The 15865-nt window shown below is 36.7% G+C and overlaps 1 protein-coding gene across 3 annotated transcripts in view; it reads right to left on the bottom strand.

The window, feature by feature from the left end:
* Positions 1-3684: 3684 nt before the first annotated feature.
* The window catches only part of rps6ka4 (ribosomal protein S6 kinase, polypeptide 4), a 34863-nt gene continuing 22682 nt past the window's right edge, over positions 3685-15865 (bottom strand). The window contains exons 15-19 of one of the 3 annotated variants that reach the window (XM_016252938.1): positions 15360-15557; positions 14031-14190; positions 6304-6467; positions 4618-4862; positions 3685-4516 (exon numbers count right to left, since the gene is read on the bottom strand). In XM_016252938.1, the coding sequence (XP_016108424.1) occupies positions 4650-4862; positions 6304-6467; positions 14031-14190; positions 15360-15557 (735 nt within the window). In that variant the 3' untranslated portion in view covers positions 3685-4516; positions 4618-4649. Of the gene's footprint in view, positions 4863-6303; positions 6468-14030; positions 14191-15359; positions 15558-15865 lie in introns of all 3 variants that reach the window. The other 2 variants (XM_016252939.1, XM_016252937.1) reach the window with 2 other exon arrangements.

Genomic DNA, 15865 nt, shown 5'->3' with positions numbered 1-15865 from the left:
ACTATTTAGAGCAGGGATCCTCAAATCTGGCCCACTAGAGCCACTTTCCTGCAGAGTTTAGCTCTGACCCTAATCAAACACACCTGAGCATGCTCATCAGTGTCTTCAGGATCATTAGAAAATCACAGGTAGGTGAGTTTAACCCTCTGGGGTCTGAGGGTGTTTTGGGCCCTGGAGAAGTTTTGACATGTCCTGACATTTGTGCTTTTTTCAGTTGCTAATAAACATTTTAATGACTAAGTTTAGTAGCACCATAATCAGCACAAACTGGGCTACAATAATATGTGAGCAGCATGTATGTATGTGATTGTGTTTTTGAGAAAACAACGTTTATGCGTGCTTAGTGAAAAACTAAAATTTTAAAGTCACTGAAATAAGGCCATAAAACACATACAGAACATTTGTTCACAAGACTATTGAGAACAGATCTTGAAGTCTAGAGTTTTTGCATCAGAATGATGTGAAAATCATCTTGTTTACTCACTCACAGAAAACAATATATTGATTTAAATTTTCTAAGACACTTTTTGTGTAGAAAAGGAATATGCGAGGGGGCGTGAATGGTCATGTATACTGATGTGATTCATACCTAAGAAGACAAAGGCCTGCATAATGAGCTGCATAATGAGCTGTCAGGTGAGTGACTGAGAGGGAATTGCTACAAGAAATAATGAGGAAAAAGAAATGTATCTATTTTTTTGTTTGTAGTTTATTTAGAATATATATAACTATCACATCATTTTGGGAGTGTGTGCATCACAGGGTTGGAGCTAAACTCTGCAGCGCATTGGCCCTCCAGGGCAAGATTTGAAGAACCCTGATTTAGAGGATCATGCAAAAATAAAAGCGACACGTCTCAAAAACGAATCAAAACCATCCCAGTGTTTTCTAAAAAATAAATAAATTACCAGAGTGGCTTCATTTCTACACCTAACAATGTTAATCCTTTTAAAGAGTCCTTGATGTAGAGAAGTGAAGAGAGATGAAACAGACATATTGTTAAAAAAAAAAAAATTCTGAATATTTTAGGCATCGTTTAAAATATTAAGCTGTAATTGTCAGTGTTAATAAAAGCCTTTTTTTCAAACAAATATTTCAACTCTTTTCCATTGCATATCAAACATAATACATTATTTAAAACGTGATAGAAATTGCATTTGCTGATTCTAAAAAAAAAATGACAATGTGTCCAGTGATGTGTCCATTATGTTTTACAATGTGACTTTCTTAGCTGGCCTCAAACTCCCCATTGCCATCAAAGGAGGACTATGCTCCTTCAAGGGCCTGTGGCTACATCCTCTGGTCGCAAACACTCTCAAAGCTACAATAGGGTGTTCAGAATAAAGGATTAGGCCTGTGGACGTGCTGGGGACAAATAATATTTCTCATTTATTTCAGATTGTGCCAAAAGTCAGTGGCATACTTTCAAGTGTTGTTCATCTAGGTGAGTCAATGATGACACAATTTTCGTTTATGTGTGAACCATCCCTTTAAGACAACACTCAAAGATAATGCAATGGATCTGAACTATTAAAGCAACACCAAACACATAATATCAAAAAATAAAAATAAAGAACAGAGGTAAAAACTTTACTGGCTGAAGAAGGGAAAAGAAAGTTAGAGTGTGGTACATTTTAATATTTTATGCTTTGGATTTAGCAATGTTCTTAATGCACAACAACGCATCTCATTTATTCTTATAACAGTGTATTTCATTTCTATTTTATAATTCTCTTTTTTTATAACAAACCATTTTTTGGAAGAGACAGAACATTTAAATTAACCGGGAAAGATTGTTTAAATTTTTTTTAAAGAAAACAAAACATGCAAATCAGAACTCTAACATAACATAATATACTCAGACCACACTCGAGCCATAAAGAGACACGGCAAGCTCACCCTTAAACTGTAGACGTCAAATCATGTCTAGTAAAACATTTGTGATCAAAAATGTACATTTGTAGTACTTCCACAAAAAAAGGCAGTGCATGATCTAATTAGAGCAGACGACTTGTTCTTACTGACAAATTAAACAAACAAAAATAAACTAAACTACATTAAGCAAAAAGCCGTAACACTGAATAAAGATGTAAAGAGCAAGTTAAAAGAAATAAATAAAAAATGACTGTTTTTAGAGCCCAAAACACACTGACATGTCAAACTTGTGCGACAAAATGATTCAGATTTACTTAAAACAATAGTGTAAAATCACTGTGTTCATTGATATATCATCCCTTGAAGGAATAGTTCACCTAAAAAATTGCTGTAAATTTTCTCACCCTCAGGCCATCCAAGATGTAGATGAGTTTGTTTCTCCATCAGAACAGATCTGGAGAAATGTAGCATCACATCACTTGCTCACCAATGGATCAGTGAATGGGTGCCGTCAGAATGAGAGTCTAAACAGCTGATAAAAACATCACAATAATCCACGCAACTCCAGTCTATCAATTCCCCCAAATCTGTTCCGATGAAAAAACAAACTCATCTACATCTTGGATGACCTGAGGATGAGTCGATTTTAGGCAATTTTTCATTTTTTAAGTGAACTATTCTTTTAAAAGGCCTAAAGTCAAACCTATTTTTATCACACAGCATGATGTAACTGTGCTGACTGCATCTGAAAGATACTTTGATTGCAGATGCTGAGCAAAATTCTGCATTTGAACCCCTTGATGATATGCATCAGAATGTGCTGAATTTGTTCCAGTCTTTTCACAAACAGTTTCACTGTTTCCATCAATGAAAAGCTGACAAAAGCATCGCTTGTGAACAATAAAGGCATAAAAAAACCCAGACTAGTGCATCTCGTGTGCAAAACTATATTACAGACAATATTACGCTCCATTAACTGATTATTTTGGCACAAACAAATGATGAATATGTTATTTCAATAAAAACAGTGCCAAACAATCAATTTGACTGTTAAATTGTTCATACCTGCCAGCTTCACACCTCTTAAAAGAAAAGCAGAGTTTATATAACATTGCTGGAGGTGTTTTACTGGGCCTCGACACCTGTTTGCATCTTAATAAAACCGTCAGCTCAACACGCAGTCTGAATCCTAAGTGTCATTCGGTGGATTTAAACAGCACATACATCAGAAAGACTCCACACTAAAATGTCTGAATGCTTGTACATCAAGTCAAAATATTGCAAGACTAATGGCCGTGAAGACGGTTAATAAAAAAGGGAAATAGAGAGGGATGCCAGTGCCATCTCTCACACTCGTCACAGTGCAAGAGGGTCACTCGATTACAGCGTGGATGTGCGATTGTGAAAGCCCTTAAGAACGTGAGGGATTGATTGCTGTCTTGTGAACCTCAGCCCTTACGGTCGACGGATAGCAGAGTTGAACAGGCAGTGGATGTCGGGATCCCTCAGCTCAGTAGAAGAGACAAGACTGTGCACACTATTAATGAAGCACAACATTTCAAGTACACTGATAAAAGCAAACGCCACATCTGGTTTTCAAAGCCAGAGATTCATATATCCAAACCTTTTTAAATCGATTAAGTAAGTTAGTGATGGTATATAAAGTGATCTCTACACACTTCATGTGATAACTAGCAATAAGACACAAGGTAAAAAAATTGTGACAAAAAAGGTGAATCTCACAGAAACAGTCAAGAATTTTTTTTTTTTAATTTCATTTCCCATGAAAAAATATTTATTCCCCCCCCCCCCACATTATTAAAGTACAATTGTAAGTATATATTGCTGCATTTGTGCTGATTTGAATTAAAAATAAAGAAATCTGATTTGATTAGGGTTTTTTTCCCCACATTGCAGTAATGGCAAATATGGCAGGCATGACTTGTGGTTTAATAATTTTTTATATTTAATTGTTCTTAAAATATAATTTTCTTTTTTCTTTTGATTTCAAGGAGAAATACAACTGACATGTCTTTGTGAGATTCACCCAAAAGTGTGGATACTGGATAGGACATATTTCTAACTGGTGCTTCGGTGACTTTGTGTGGTCTGACTTCATAGGTCAACTGTTAAAAAATGTAAAACATTCAAAATACTATAGCCATGCAAACATCGAGAAAACTTCTGAAGGTAGTGATATGCAAATAGCCTGTACATGATTCACATAAAGCTTTGCTCAGTGGATCATTAAAATACATTAAAATAGAAGTCCACTCTAATTCTCACATATGGCTTTGCTCTCTTGTGGCTTTCTTGTCCACTATTCCCTAATATTTCAGCTTTCCCTGATCTCAGTTTCACGCGTTTCAATCGTCTCTTGCAGTTAAAAGATCTCTCTAAAGGTGGGTAGATACCCACCACATGATATAACATTTTTACATTCATTAACATGTCTACAGTCTCAAATGATGAAAAGAAATTACAAAGGAAACACCATTGGTGTCTATTTGATAATGTAGATCATTTCCTTGGCATTGTGTTTACAGAGAGCCACCTTGATAAAAAAAAAAAACCTCTTTCCTCCAAATGACTTGAAAATCCAAGTTGATCTTGTCAGCACAAGGCTTTACTCCTGCAGAGACTTCAATTAATGTTGAATTTTGTCAAGGTTATATTATTTTGATTAGTCTTTTTTTATAGGTCTTTTTCACCCTGTAATGCTTTTGCAACACATTCTCTCACCACATCAAAGCTTTTCAGTCAAACGGGAGCGGTCACAGTTTGGGGTCCTCGTGGGGATTCAAAGATTGGCAATTCTGCGTCTTGGAATGGGAAGCGGATGAGGAAGAGGAGGAAGATGAGGAGGAGGATGAGCTGCGTCTCGTCTCCACACCAGTACTGGTCATTTTCATCTTCCGACGTTTTGCAAGCGGCGCATTGTCAACGCTTTTAAGGAAAAAGCCCTCACGTTTCCCCCGGTTAAATGCCTGTGGGAATAAAGAGATATCATGATGCAAAGCATTAATATGAGTTTTTAAACATAATACAGATTTCACAGCAAAAAAGAAAAACACACTATTTTGTCAGCAAATTTCTGTTTTTTAATGAGTGGCCAATCAGGTCACTCAGGAGTTATTCCAAGTGAGTTGCTCATCATTGGGGGGTCAATCGAAGAAAATCTGATATGAACATCAACCATAACTGAATCAAATTTTTATAATATTCACTACAAGTACAAAATATGATACATAATGGACAATATATTCAATATACATGCAAAAATCTATAATATTCAGGTTAAAGATCAGATCAGATCATTTTTCAACCAAAAACAAAAATATTATCTGTTATTGATACTCATGTTGTACCAAACCCATGACACTTGCATTCATTTTCAAAACACAAACGAAAATATTTTTAATGAAACCTGAGAGATTTCCATCCCTCCATTAAAAGTCTATTCACCCAAAACTTTGACGTTTCAGAAAGTTCATAAAAGAAATCAATGATTAACAAATTTACTTTAGGCTTTTATTCACATATCAAGAAAGCACATATGAGCTTCCATTTACAATATTTGATGTGCTCCAAACTAACAAAAATATTATGCGTTTGGAATGGCATTATGGTATGTAAATGACAATTATAATTTTTGTGTGAACTATCCAATTAAGTATACGGTCTTGTTTATATAATAGAGACCTAAAAATGGCTGTCCACCCACGTTTACCATCCAACCTGACAGAATTGGAGAGGCTCTGCAAGGAGGAATGGCAGAGGATCCCCAAATCCAGGTGTGAAAAACTTGTTGCATCTTTCCCAAAAAGACTCATGGCTGTATTAGATCAAAAGGGTGCTTCTACTAAATACTGAGCAAAGGGTCTGAATACTTAGGACCATGTGATATTTCAGTTTTTCTTTTTTAATAAATCTGCAAAAATGTCAACAATTCTGTGTTTTTCTGTCAATATGGGGTGCTGTGTGTACATTAATGAGGAATTTATAACTTAAATGATTTTAGCAAATGGCTGCAATATAACAGAGTGAAAAATTTAAGGGGGTCTGAATACTTTCCGTACCCACTGTATATATATATATATATATATAATCAAATAGGTTTTGCTTTGAATTAAATGGTTTAACATAGTGACAGAATTGATTGATCTTTTAATGTGAATATCTGAGCGTCACACTTTTGTCATCAATGTAATTTGTATTTTATTCCAGATAAGATTATCTAATATGTTGGGGAATGAAAGGATTTACCAACATCAGCAATCATAAAAAAACAATCATTATTTTTGTAATTCCATTTGGTACTACTAGCATGTAATAAATAATTTCTGTACTTTCATTCCATATGTACTTGCAAGGATTTTACTTGGATGCATCACTACTGAATATAGGTATAAAATGCAGATCCTTGACCTTGTAGGTGGCATTGACATAGGTACGGACAGTCGGGCCGGTGGACTCCAGAACATCAGGGGTGCAGAGAGGGGTGGAGGACATGACGCCACCTCCCTGAAGCCAGGCATTCTCTTTCAGAGCCGAGAGCTTCAGCCGTCGCTCAGGATCTACAGTTAACAAACCTGTGAAGATGAATAGGGAGATAAAACTTCAGATGGAAGCTAATTTGGGGGCTGCCAATATAAGCATTCTTCAGCCACTAAAGCAGCATCCTCAGGGACCATCACACTCTTTCCTTCCACCAGGGCACTGAACCTCATCCATCTCAATCTAGATGATCAGATGGCAGCTATAATAACAAGCACTTCTGCTGAAATTGGACTGATATGCGTTTGAGGGCCTGTGGGTCCCTGACGGCTGGGTCAGGCATCACTCATTAAAAGCTTTGGAGTGGTATAAAACTATTACAACGTATTTCACTGCTATTTCAGGTGGTAATCAATAGAGACACCAAGTATTGGGTGAACACAAGTAAATTTCACAGGTCTCCAAGCTCTAAACCCATAAAGATTCAATTCAGTTACTATGGATGATCACCAATTATTTCACAGAGGATTTCATAAACTAGCAGATCCTGTAACAAGGGCTTTTCTGATCGAATCCTCAATTTGGACCGTAATCTTAAATCTGATTTAAATTACACACATTTAGGTTACCCAAATGGATTTTCTGTATATGGAAGGTTAATAATCCAATCATAGGAGAACTGCCAACTGATTTTGGAGTACTGGGACAAAACAGGCTAAAGAACTGAGGGGGGGAAAAATCAAGGAATATATCAAATATACACGTTTTGTAATAATGCAATAAAAATTTTGACAGAGTTGGGACAGAGGCAAAATAAAAGTGAAAAGGTTATAGAATATCCACTTTAAACTAGGGATGCATCGATGTATCGGCCGCCGATATTTATAGGCCGATTTCTCCTCAATTTACAACCATCGACATATCGCTACATAAGGGAAAAGGCCGATATAACAAACCGATGGTTTATTAATTAACTGCGTGAAGGCACTGAGCTGTATGTCTGTTTCATAATCCTAGTGCTGCTGTCTGTACTTTAATGCTAATTAAATAACAAAAGACAAAAGATTGCACACTATTCTTGACTAAATAACTTTTGCAAGTGTAACGGACCTCATATGAATGATGACCAAAACTTTACTGATGTTTTATTAAGTTTATTGCATCCTTTTTCACCCCCAAAAAAAATCACCATAAGAGCTAAACAAAAGACAGCATGAGAAGTGCACATTAAACTCTCTTTCAGTTGCACTATCATCAAAATACAGAGAATTACACAAAACACTCATTACAACTAACAGTAAACAAATATATACAGATCTCCTGCCTTTTCTGTTCATTTGGAATTTTAAAGCTTCCAGTTGAGTGAACGCTGGCGCGTTTGGCTGCCGCTACTCACTGGTCTTTTGTTTTACTCTCTTTTAATATTTGGATATTTTAAGCTGGGAAATTTATCTAGCCTCTGCTGCACGGCACCACTGAACTGGATGTAACCTGGACCTTTGACTTTTGCAACTGCTGTTTGGCATCCTGACCTTGCAGTGAGGATAGTACTGTCCTAGTACTACTAGAGGATTTCACCATGTGGTTGCTCAAGCTGCTGCTGTGGATCTTCTTTCTTCCGCTGTGATCATTCTCCTCAATTGATGTACTCGGCGGCAGACTTGTACAAAATTTGTAACTGAACTGTTTTTGCTCAAACACCCGGATCTCATATGCCGGCCAAAATACATTCATCGTAGGTCTCGTCGGAATATCCCAATCACTTCTATTAATCCTGATTGCAGTGGACAAATTTGGTCCTTTTGGTCTACTAACCCAAGACTGCCTAAAAACGCTGGGAGGTCTGTTGATCATGAAGTGCTTACTCCATTGCCCAGGTCAGATTACATGCCTCCTGCACTTCGTTTTGCACTTTTTAATGTTCGATCACTCAACAATAAGATGTCTCTCATTCATGAACTCATTGAAGACCAAAATATTTATTTTATGTGTGTGACTGAGACATGGCAGAAGCCTAATGATTATTTTCATTTAAATCAAACAGTACCATCAGGATATGAATACGTATGCAAACCTTGTTGTTCTGGTAAGGGAGGTGGTCTTGCACTTATTTATCGTGACTAGGGATGGGTACCAAAACTCGGTATTTAATCGGTACCGGGGCTAAATTATGAAAGACCGGAGTATCGATAAGCTCTGACGTTAACGGTTCTGCTATCGGTACTGGGGAAATTAATAAAACACACATACATTTATTATTGCTATATATACATTATCTTGCAAATTCTATCTCACCAGAGTCGCTAGCTGTTTTTCAAACATTTGTCTATGATGCATTTTTGCTATTCGCAATTCAGAAGCGAGATCGCGCCCACACGGAGTAGCTTCAGCACGCGCAACATGAAAGCCCTGTTTAATTATGATAGAAGAGATAATTAAACATTCAAACATCTGCTTACACGTTAGGCCTGTGGCTGTTTTATTAAGCTAATTTAATTTTTTTATTTAGATTTTGGCTTCTAAGGATTATACAAAAGAATATTATATTTGTTGGTCTGCAAGTACTTTCTCTAATTTTGAGCTGCCCTCAGTTGATTATATTACTAAGCAGATCATGAAGTCTAAGAATTCCACACCTGTTCACTTGATCCTTTACCTACTGTTTTAGTTAAGTCCTGTATCAATTCAGTCTCTTCTATTATTACAGCTATTGTGTGCTCTTCATTTTCAACTGCTACTGTTCCTTCATCATTAAAATGGCTTCCATCACTCCAATTCTTAAAAAGACTGGCGCTGATCCTAATGATCTAAATAATTACAGGCCTATTTCTAATCTCCCTTTTATTTCAAAAATACTTGAAAAAACAGTAGCAGCACAACTTGAATCGCATCTGCAAAGTAATGACATTTACGAGCATTTTCAGTCAGGCTTTCGACCTAAACATAGTACAGAAACAGCTCTTGTTAAGGTTATAAATGATATTCTCCTACACTCTAAAAAATGCTGGGTTGTTTCAACCCAATGTTGGGTCAAATATGGACTAACCCAACTGTTGGGTTAAATTATGGTTACATTTTTAAATTAGCTTTTTAACCCAACAGTTGGGTTAGTTCATATTTGACCCAACATTGGGTTGAAACAACCCAGCATTTTTTAGAGTGTAGCTGCTGATTCTGGTCTTCTGTCTATTCTTATTCTGTTAGATATTAGTGCTGCCTTTGATACTATTAGTCATTCAGTATTATTGGAACGGCTGGCTTGCATAGGAATAGCTGAGAATGCGCTTCTTTGGTTTTCATCTTATTTAAGTGATAGAAAACAGTTTGTGCAGATTAAGAATACACGCTCAGATCCTGTCTCAGTTACTCATGGTGTTTCACAGGGGTCAGTGCTGGGTCCGCTTTTATTCATCATTTATATTCTATCTCTTGGTCGTATTTTTCGTTCCTATGGTATTAATTTCCATTTTTACACTGATGACACACAAGTGTATATTTCTACAAGACCTAATGTTTCTCATCCCCCTCCTGACCTTACTAAATGTCTCCAGGACATTAATGGATGACTAATCATTTTTTAAAAATTAAATACCAGTTAAGACAGAAGCCCTCCTTGTGGGTTCTAGGTCTGTCTTATCTAAAACTCAGTCCTTTACTTTGTTCATTGATAATTGTTCAGTCAATTTTTCTACCCAGGTGAAAAGTCTTGGGGTTACACTGGATGGTTTGCTTTCGTTTGGCTCTCATATTAGTAATATTTCACATTCTGCATTTTTTCATTTACGCAACATTGCTAGACTTCGTTCTTCACTCTCTCAACATAGTACTGAAGTGCTTATTCATGCATTAGTTACATCTCGGCTTGATTAGTGTAATTCTATTTTATTTGGCATTCCTGAAAAACAACTTCATCGATTACAGTTAATTCAGAATTCAGCAGCTAGGATAGATACCCGTTTATGTACTTTCGATCACATAACTCCTATTCTTTTTAAGTTGCATTGGCTTCCTGTTCATTATCGTGTACATTACAAAATTTTACTTCTTACATACAAAGCGCTTCATAATTTGGCACCTCATTATCTTTCAGATCTTGTCCATTTGTACACTCCTTTGCGCTCTTTAAGATCAACTTCTGCACATTTATTGTCTGTTCCAAACTTCAGGATGAGTTCTTTTGGTGGTAGGGCCTTTAGTTGTGCAGCGCCGAAGCTTTGGAACTCTTTACCTTTGCACATTTGCCAGCTGGATTAAATTTCCCATTTTAAAGCTCAGATAAAAACGTATTTGTTTAGAATTGCTTTTAATGATTTGCTTGTTTAATGTGTTGTTATAATGCTTGCTTTTTATGCTTTGTTTTATTGTACGGTGTCCTTGAGTGTCTTGAAAGGCGCCTATAAATAAAAGGTATTATTATTATTAAAATACACGTTTTTGGTGAGGTTCCCCTGGTAAAATTTGCATTTTAGGGGCTAAATATCACGTTATTGGGGTCGCTTAAACCCGCGGACATGAAAAACACCCCATGGCAACAGTGTTAAAGTAGCCCAATTCCGCGGGAAAACCGCGGACTTGGCAACACTGAGCTCCGTAGACTAGAAAACCCATCAAAATAAGAGTCCTGCCTTAGTAAAGGAGATCTCACACATATTTAAACTTACAAACCAATATTAAAATGTATACAAAAACAAATTAGAAGATTAATCATAATAAAGTCTGTTACAATAAAGAAGGATTAATATGTATTTAATTTATACAGTGAAGTGTTATTTTACATTTGTTTACTTTATTTCTGTACCTGAAAAGTGTTAAACCTACCTAAAAAGCACTGTTTATTTAATATGCATCTTTGTTCTGTTGTATTTATGTAGGCCTGCTGAATGTTAAATGGATCCAATCCATGTTCATTACAAATTATTTGATGATGCAGCAATAAAACTGCTAGTATAATTTAATGTAGGTGTTTTTGAACTTTGCTGATTTAATTATTAAAATACTATTTTGATGCCAAAATTTCAAATAAGAGAGGAAGTGACAAATATCGGTATCGGAATCGGACAATAAGTGTTCGTTAAAATCGGTATCGGTCCCAAAAAATCCTATCGGTGCTTTCCTACTTTAAACTGTTTTGAAATAGTTCACAGTAAGCAGGTGAATTGGTATTGGGTCAAGGTATCATGTTTGGGTATAAAAGGAGCATCTCAATCTTTGCAAACAAAGCTGGATCATGGCTCATCACTTTGTGCCAAATTTCATGAGAGAGCTGTCAAACAAATCAAAAATCACATTTCGCAAAGCAAAATCGCAAAGAATTTAGGTCTTTCACCAACTACCACACGTAATATTGTGAAAAGATTCAGGGAATCCAGAGAAATCAAAGTACATGTAGGGCAAGGCAGGAAACCTCAGTTGAATGTGCTTGACCTTTGAGCCCTCAGATGGCAGTGCATAAGAAACTTCATGCTATGGTGTTAAATATAGCCACATGGGCTCAGGAGTACTTCAGAAAACTGCTGTCAGTTAAAGGGTTAGTTCACCCAAAAATGAAAATTAGGCTGTGTTTTACTCACCCCCAAGGCATCCTAGGTGTATATGACTTTCTTCTTTCAGACGAATACAGTCGGTGTTATATTAAAAATTGTCTTTGATCTTTCAAGCTGTTCAATGCCACTCAGCGGGTGTTGCATTGCTTCAGTCCAAAAGAACTTAAATAAAAATCGCCCATCGCTCCGGGGGGTGAACAAAGGCCTTCTGTAGCGAATCGATGCATTGCACCAACAGTTGTACACAGAAGCAGTTCCGGGAGCATGACGTATGAGGTCAGCGTTGCGCAGCGTTAACCCAGTGCGACTTGTGTTCAGGTGTGACTTGTCAAGAAAATATGGCACTTAAATGAGATGAAATGCCTAAAAGTTCTGTATAGTTTGTGTGATGAGTTGACACATCATGGTTGACACACAAAGGAGCTATAAAAAATTATCTGATTTGCTATGAGTGTCCACATTCTCACCATTGTATTTTAGGTCGCTTTCACACTTGGTTTGATTGCTTGGTCCAAACCAGAGTTCAATTGCTTGGACTTCACATGAACCATAGCCCAGACCACCGTTTTGAGCCGATGCACAGAAGATATTGGAAAAACATATGTACATAATTCAAATGAACCAAACTCTGACATCAAATGAACCCGTGTTAATTATGTTAAAAAATTTCAATAATTTTAAGTCATTCTATAGGCCTCTTGGGTGTTTGTTAAAATTAAGAAGTTAAGTACTTTAATATAAGTTGCAAGAAGGATGTTCAATTCTTGAAAAATATTTTAAAAGTTCTCAAATGTTTTCTTAATAGTCATATTATTATTATCATTATCATTTTAACAAGAAAATTATTTGTTTTCATCCGAATGTGTGGTGGTTCTTGCCACAGACTTGCTGATCATCTAGATTAAAAAAAAACTTTTAGAGAGCTCAGGACTGCAGGACTGTTTTTTCAATCCTGCTCCCACTGAATTTCTGACCATTACCACAAACGTGCGTAAGTTGTTGGGCAAGTAATATAATCGTGTACAACCAAACACCATGTAACACCAACTACCACAGCAAGCCTAGTGTTTACGTAAGTTCATTATTCTTGTTATGCGCCAAATTTGCGCAATTTTTTTTGACCACCCACTCCTGCCTGCAGTAAAGGTAAAACCCCCTGCTCCCACAGGATCTCAATCGCAGTGCAGGCCCTCTACTTCAAAGGCATTTTATATTACAAATATTGTTGGCTCTTTGAAGAATTGCTTTTGAACCTCTTTTGTAAGCAGCTTTGCATAAAAGCGTCTGGTAAATGCATAAATGTAAATGTAAAACTGTGTGTCCTGCTAGATTAAAAGCATATTGTTTATGGATGCTCGCATGTTATGTTGTTATGTTGTAATTACACAATTAAAAATAAAACTTATTTGACTAGTTTTTATAAAGTTACTACTGAATTTCAAATTCGGGAGAAGTCACATCACGCATAATCATGAAAATTATTTGCTTATGTTATTGTTAATTGGTGTCACCTCAGAACACATCCCTAGTAGTAGCAATAATATGTATTATGTGTAGCTAGTGTTATGTTGTAATGCTTAAAGGAGTCCTGTTACGTGTTTTTTGAAAATGGCTCAATTGGACTTACAGAGTGTTTCTTCCAGATACTGTGACTTCAAAAAGTCACTTGCTTAAATAATTTCCAACCACAGAATACACAAAAAAAAATTTAAAAAAATAAATGGTTGGCCAATCACAATGCACTGGGCCATCTAGCAAATCAGAGCACACAACAGGAACTAAACAGTGCATTCGAGACACACTTTACAAAAAGATGTAAAGAAAAAGAATGAAGAATGAAAGAATGAAAACCTATTCTACTACACCTCAAAAACCAAATTAAGATTTTGTAAAAGGGCATAATAGGACACCTTTAATTAACACAATTAATTTGAAATAGCCAAATAAATTAATTTAACGTTACGTGTGGAGACAAGATAAGTTGGAGGTTAATCTAACTTATCTAGTATAGTAATACTAATAACTAGGCTATTTCTGATTATGGCATACCAAGCCCTACCTTGGAGTAAGATTTTTTACCACCCAAGCAAGTTTTGATTCTTTCAGTAAAAGTACCTCTCACTAAATCTTTGGCCTCTTCAGACACACCCTTCCAGGCTTCTCCCTCCAGTGAGAAATCTCCCTCCTTGATCTTGTGCATGATGTCAGCTGCATGCGATGAAGTCATTCCTTTCTTCTCACTCTGGAATGGAACTTGGCCGGAGAGCATGGTGTACTGATGAAAAAGAACGACACTAATAATATCAGCATTTTATATTACATTTTTGGTTTAACATTTCTGAACAAACTGTCAAATTATACACTCCTGAACAAAATCTTAAGACCAGTTCAAATAAATGGCCTTTTCTCTATTTTTTATCTCTTGCTCCTGTTTATTCTTTTGACATTTTGAAGCAGTACTTACAACCTGGCTACGATCCACCAGCACGAAATGCAAATACTTGAAATGTTTCCCCCGGTCTTTTGCTCAGGAGTGTATAAAAAAACTAGACTTTAAAAGTTATACAAACAGAAATTAAGCCAGATCAATAAAAAAAAAAGAGTGTTTTTATAGATCATATGCTACAGTATATCCCAAGCACTAACCCAATGATTTAAGTAGTCAAGTAGTTTAAAGGGGTCATATGATGCGATTTCAAGTTTTCCTTTGTCTTTGGAGTGTTACAAGCTGTACGTGCATATATAAGATCCATAAAGTTGCAAAGACTTAAGTCCCAAACCCAAAAGAGATATTCTTTATAAAAGTTAAGACTCATCCACACCTTCCTAAAACGCCCCCACATATCTACGTCACTGTGTGTTGGCCGATTTGTATAACACCGCCCAAATGTTTACACAAAGAAAGAAGGCGTAACTTTTATTCTTGCTGTAATATTGTTGCCGCCGCCATGTTGTGGAGACACTGTGTGTTTCCAAATATGGTAAGGGGCATAACATTTCCATCACACACTTGAGGTATTTGGCCAATCACAACGCACTGGATAGCTGGCCAGTTAGAGCACACCTCGCTTTTCAGAACAATGAGCTTTGTAAAAATCGACACGTTTCAGAAAGGCAGGGCAGACCGGAGCAACAATAATGTACGGTATGTGGAAAATAATGTGTTTTTTTAACCTTAAAGGTGTAAACCCATTGCATTACACCAAATACACCAAATAATTTTCTTTTGCATTTAATTTTCGTCATATGACCCTTTTAAGTTTACTTTTGGAATTTATCGAAATAGATTTTTGTTACTTTTCTATTTATTCAAGTTAAGGTATTGATTTTTAAACACTGACCTCTCCTCTGAATAAAACAATACATATGGCAGTCCAGTCTAAAACAGCACTTCATCCATAAACATAAATATCCTCAAGCACACTTATATACACTCAAACCTACCAGGATCACCCCGAGGCTCCAGAGGTCGCAGGCCTGGTCATATCCCGAGCTGTGGAAGAGCTCCGGCGCGGCATACTGCAGGGTGAAGCAGGGGGTCTGCAGGGGCGCGCTGCCGCTCCCCGCTGGAAACAACCGCGCAAATCCAAAATCAATCACCTTCAACACCGAGTCATCCGACTCATCAGCAAACAGCACGTTCTGCCAGAGGAGGTGAAAAAAGAGGGACAATACGTGACATACGGCTGGCTATGCATTAACACAATAAACCACAAGAGGTTCTGCATTACAACAATTTGACATTTTGGCACTGCTGATCCAATTATGATGCATCGCGATGTATTAAAACGTGCAGTGCATTTCGTATTGGAGGCAGTTGGTCTAAGCGATGGCTGAAAGATCTCATTTAGGAAAAAATCCCACTGATGAAGATTAATGTCGACAGTCTCTCGTCTACAGTCCTTTTACCTGCATGTGGATGGCACATTAAAATTCCACTGCACGGAGAC

The sequence above is a fragment of the Sinocyclocheilus grahami genome, unplaced genomic scaffold (genome assembly GCF_001515645.1).
Source record: "Sinocyclocheilus grahami isolate Dianchi unplaced genomic scaffold, SAMN03320097.WGS_v1.1 scaffold1140.1, whole genome shotgun sequence".
In the NCBI taxonomy this organism is placed as follows: Eukaryota; Metazoa; Chordata; class Actinopteri; order Cypriniformes; family Cyprinidae; genus Sinocyclocheilus; species Sinocyclocheilus grahami.
This window is presented reverse-complemented; position numbering and strand designations above follow the sequence as displayed.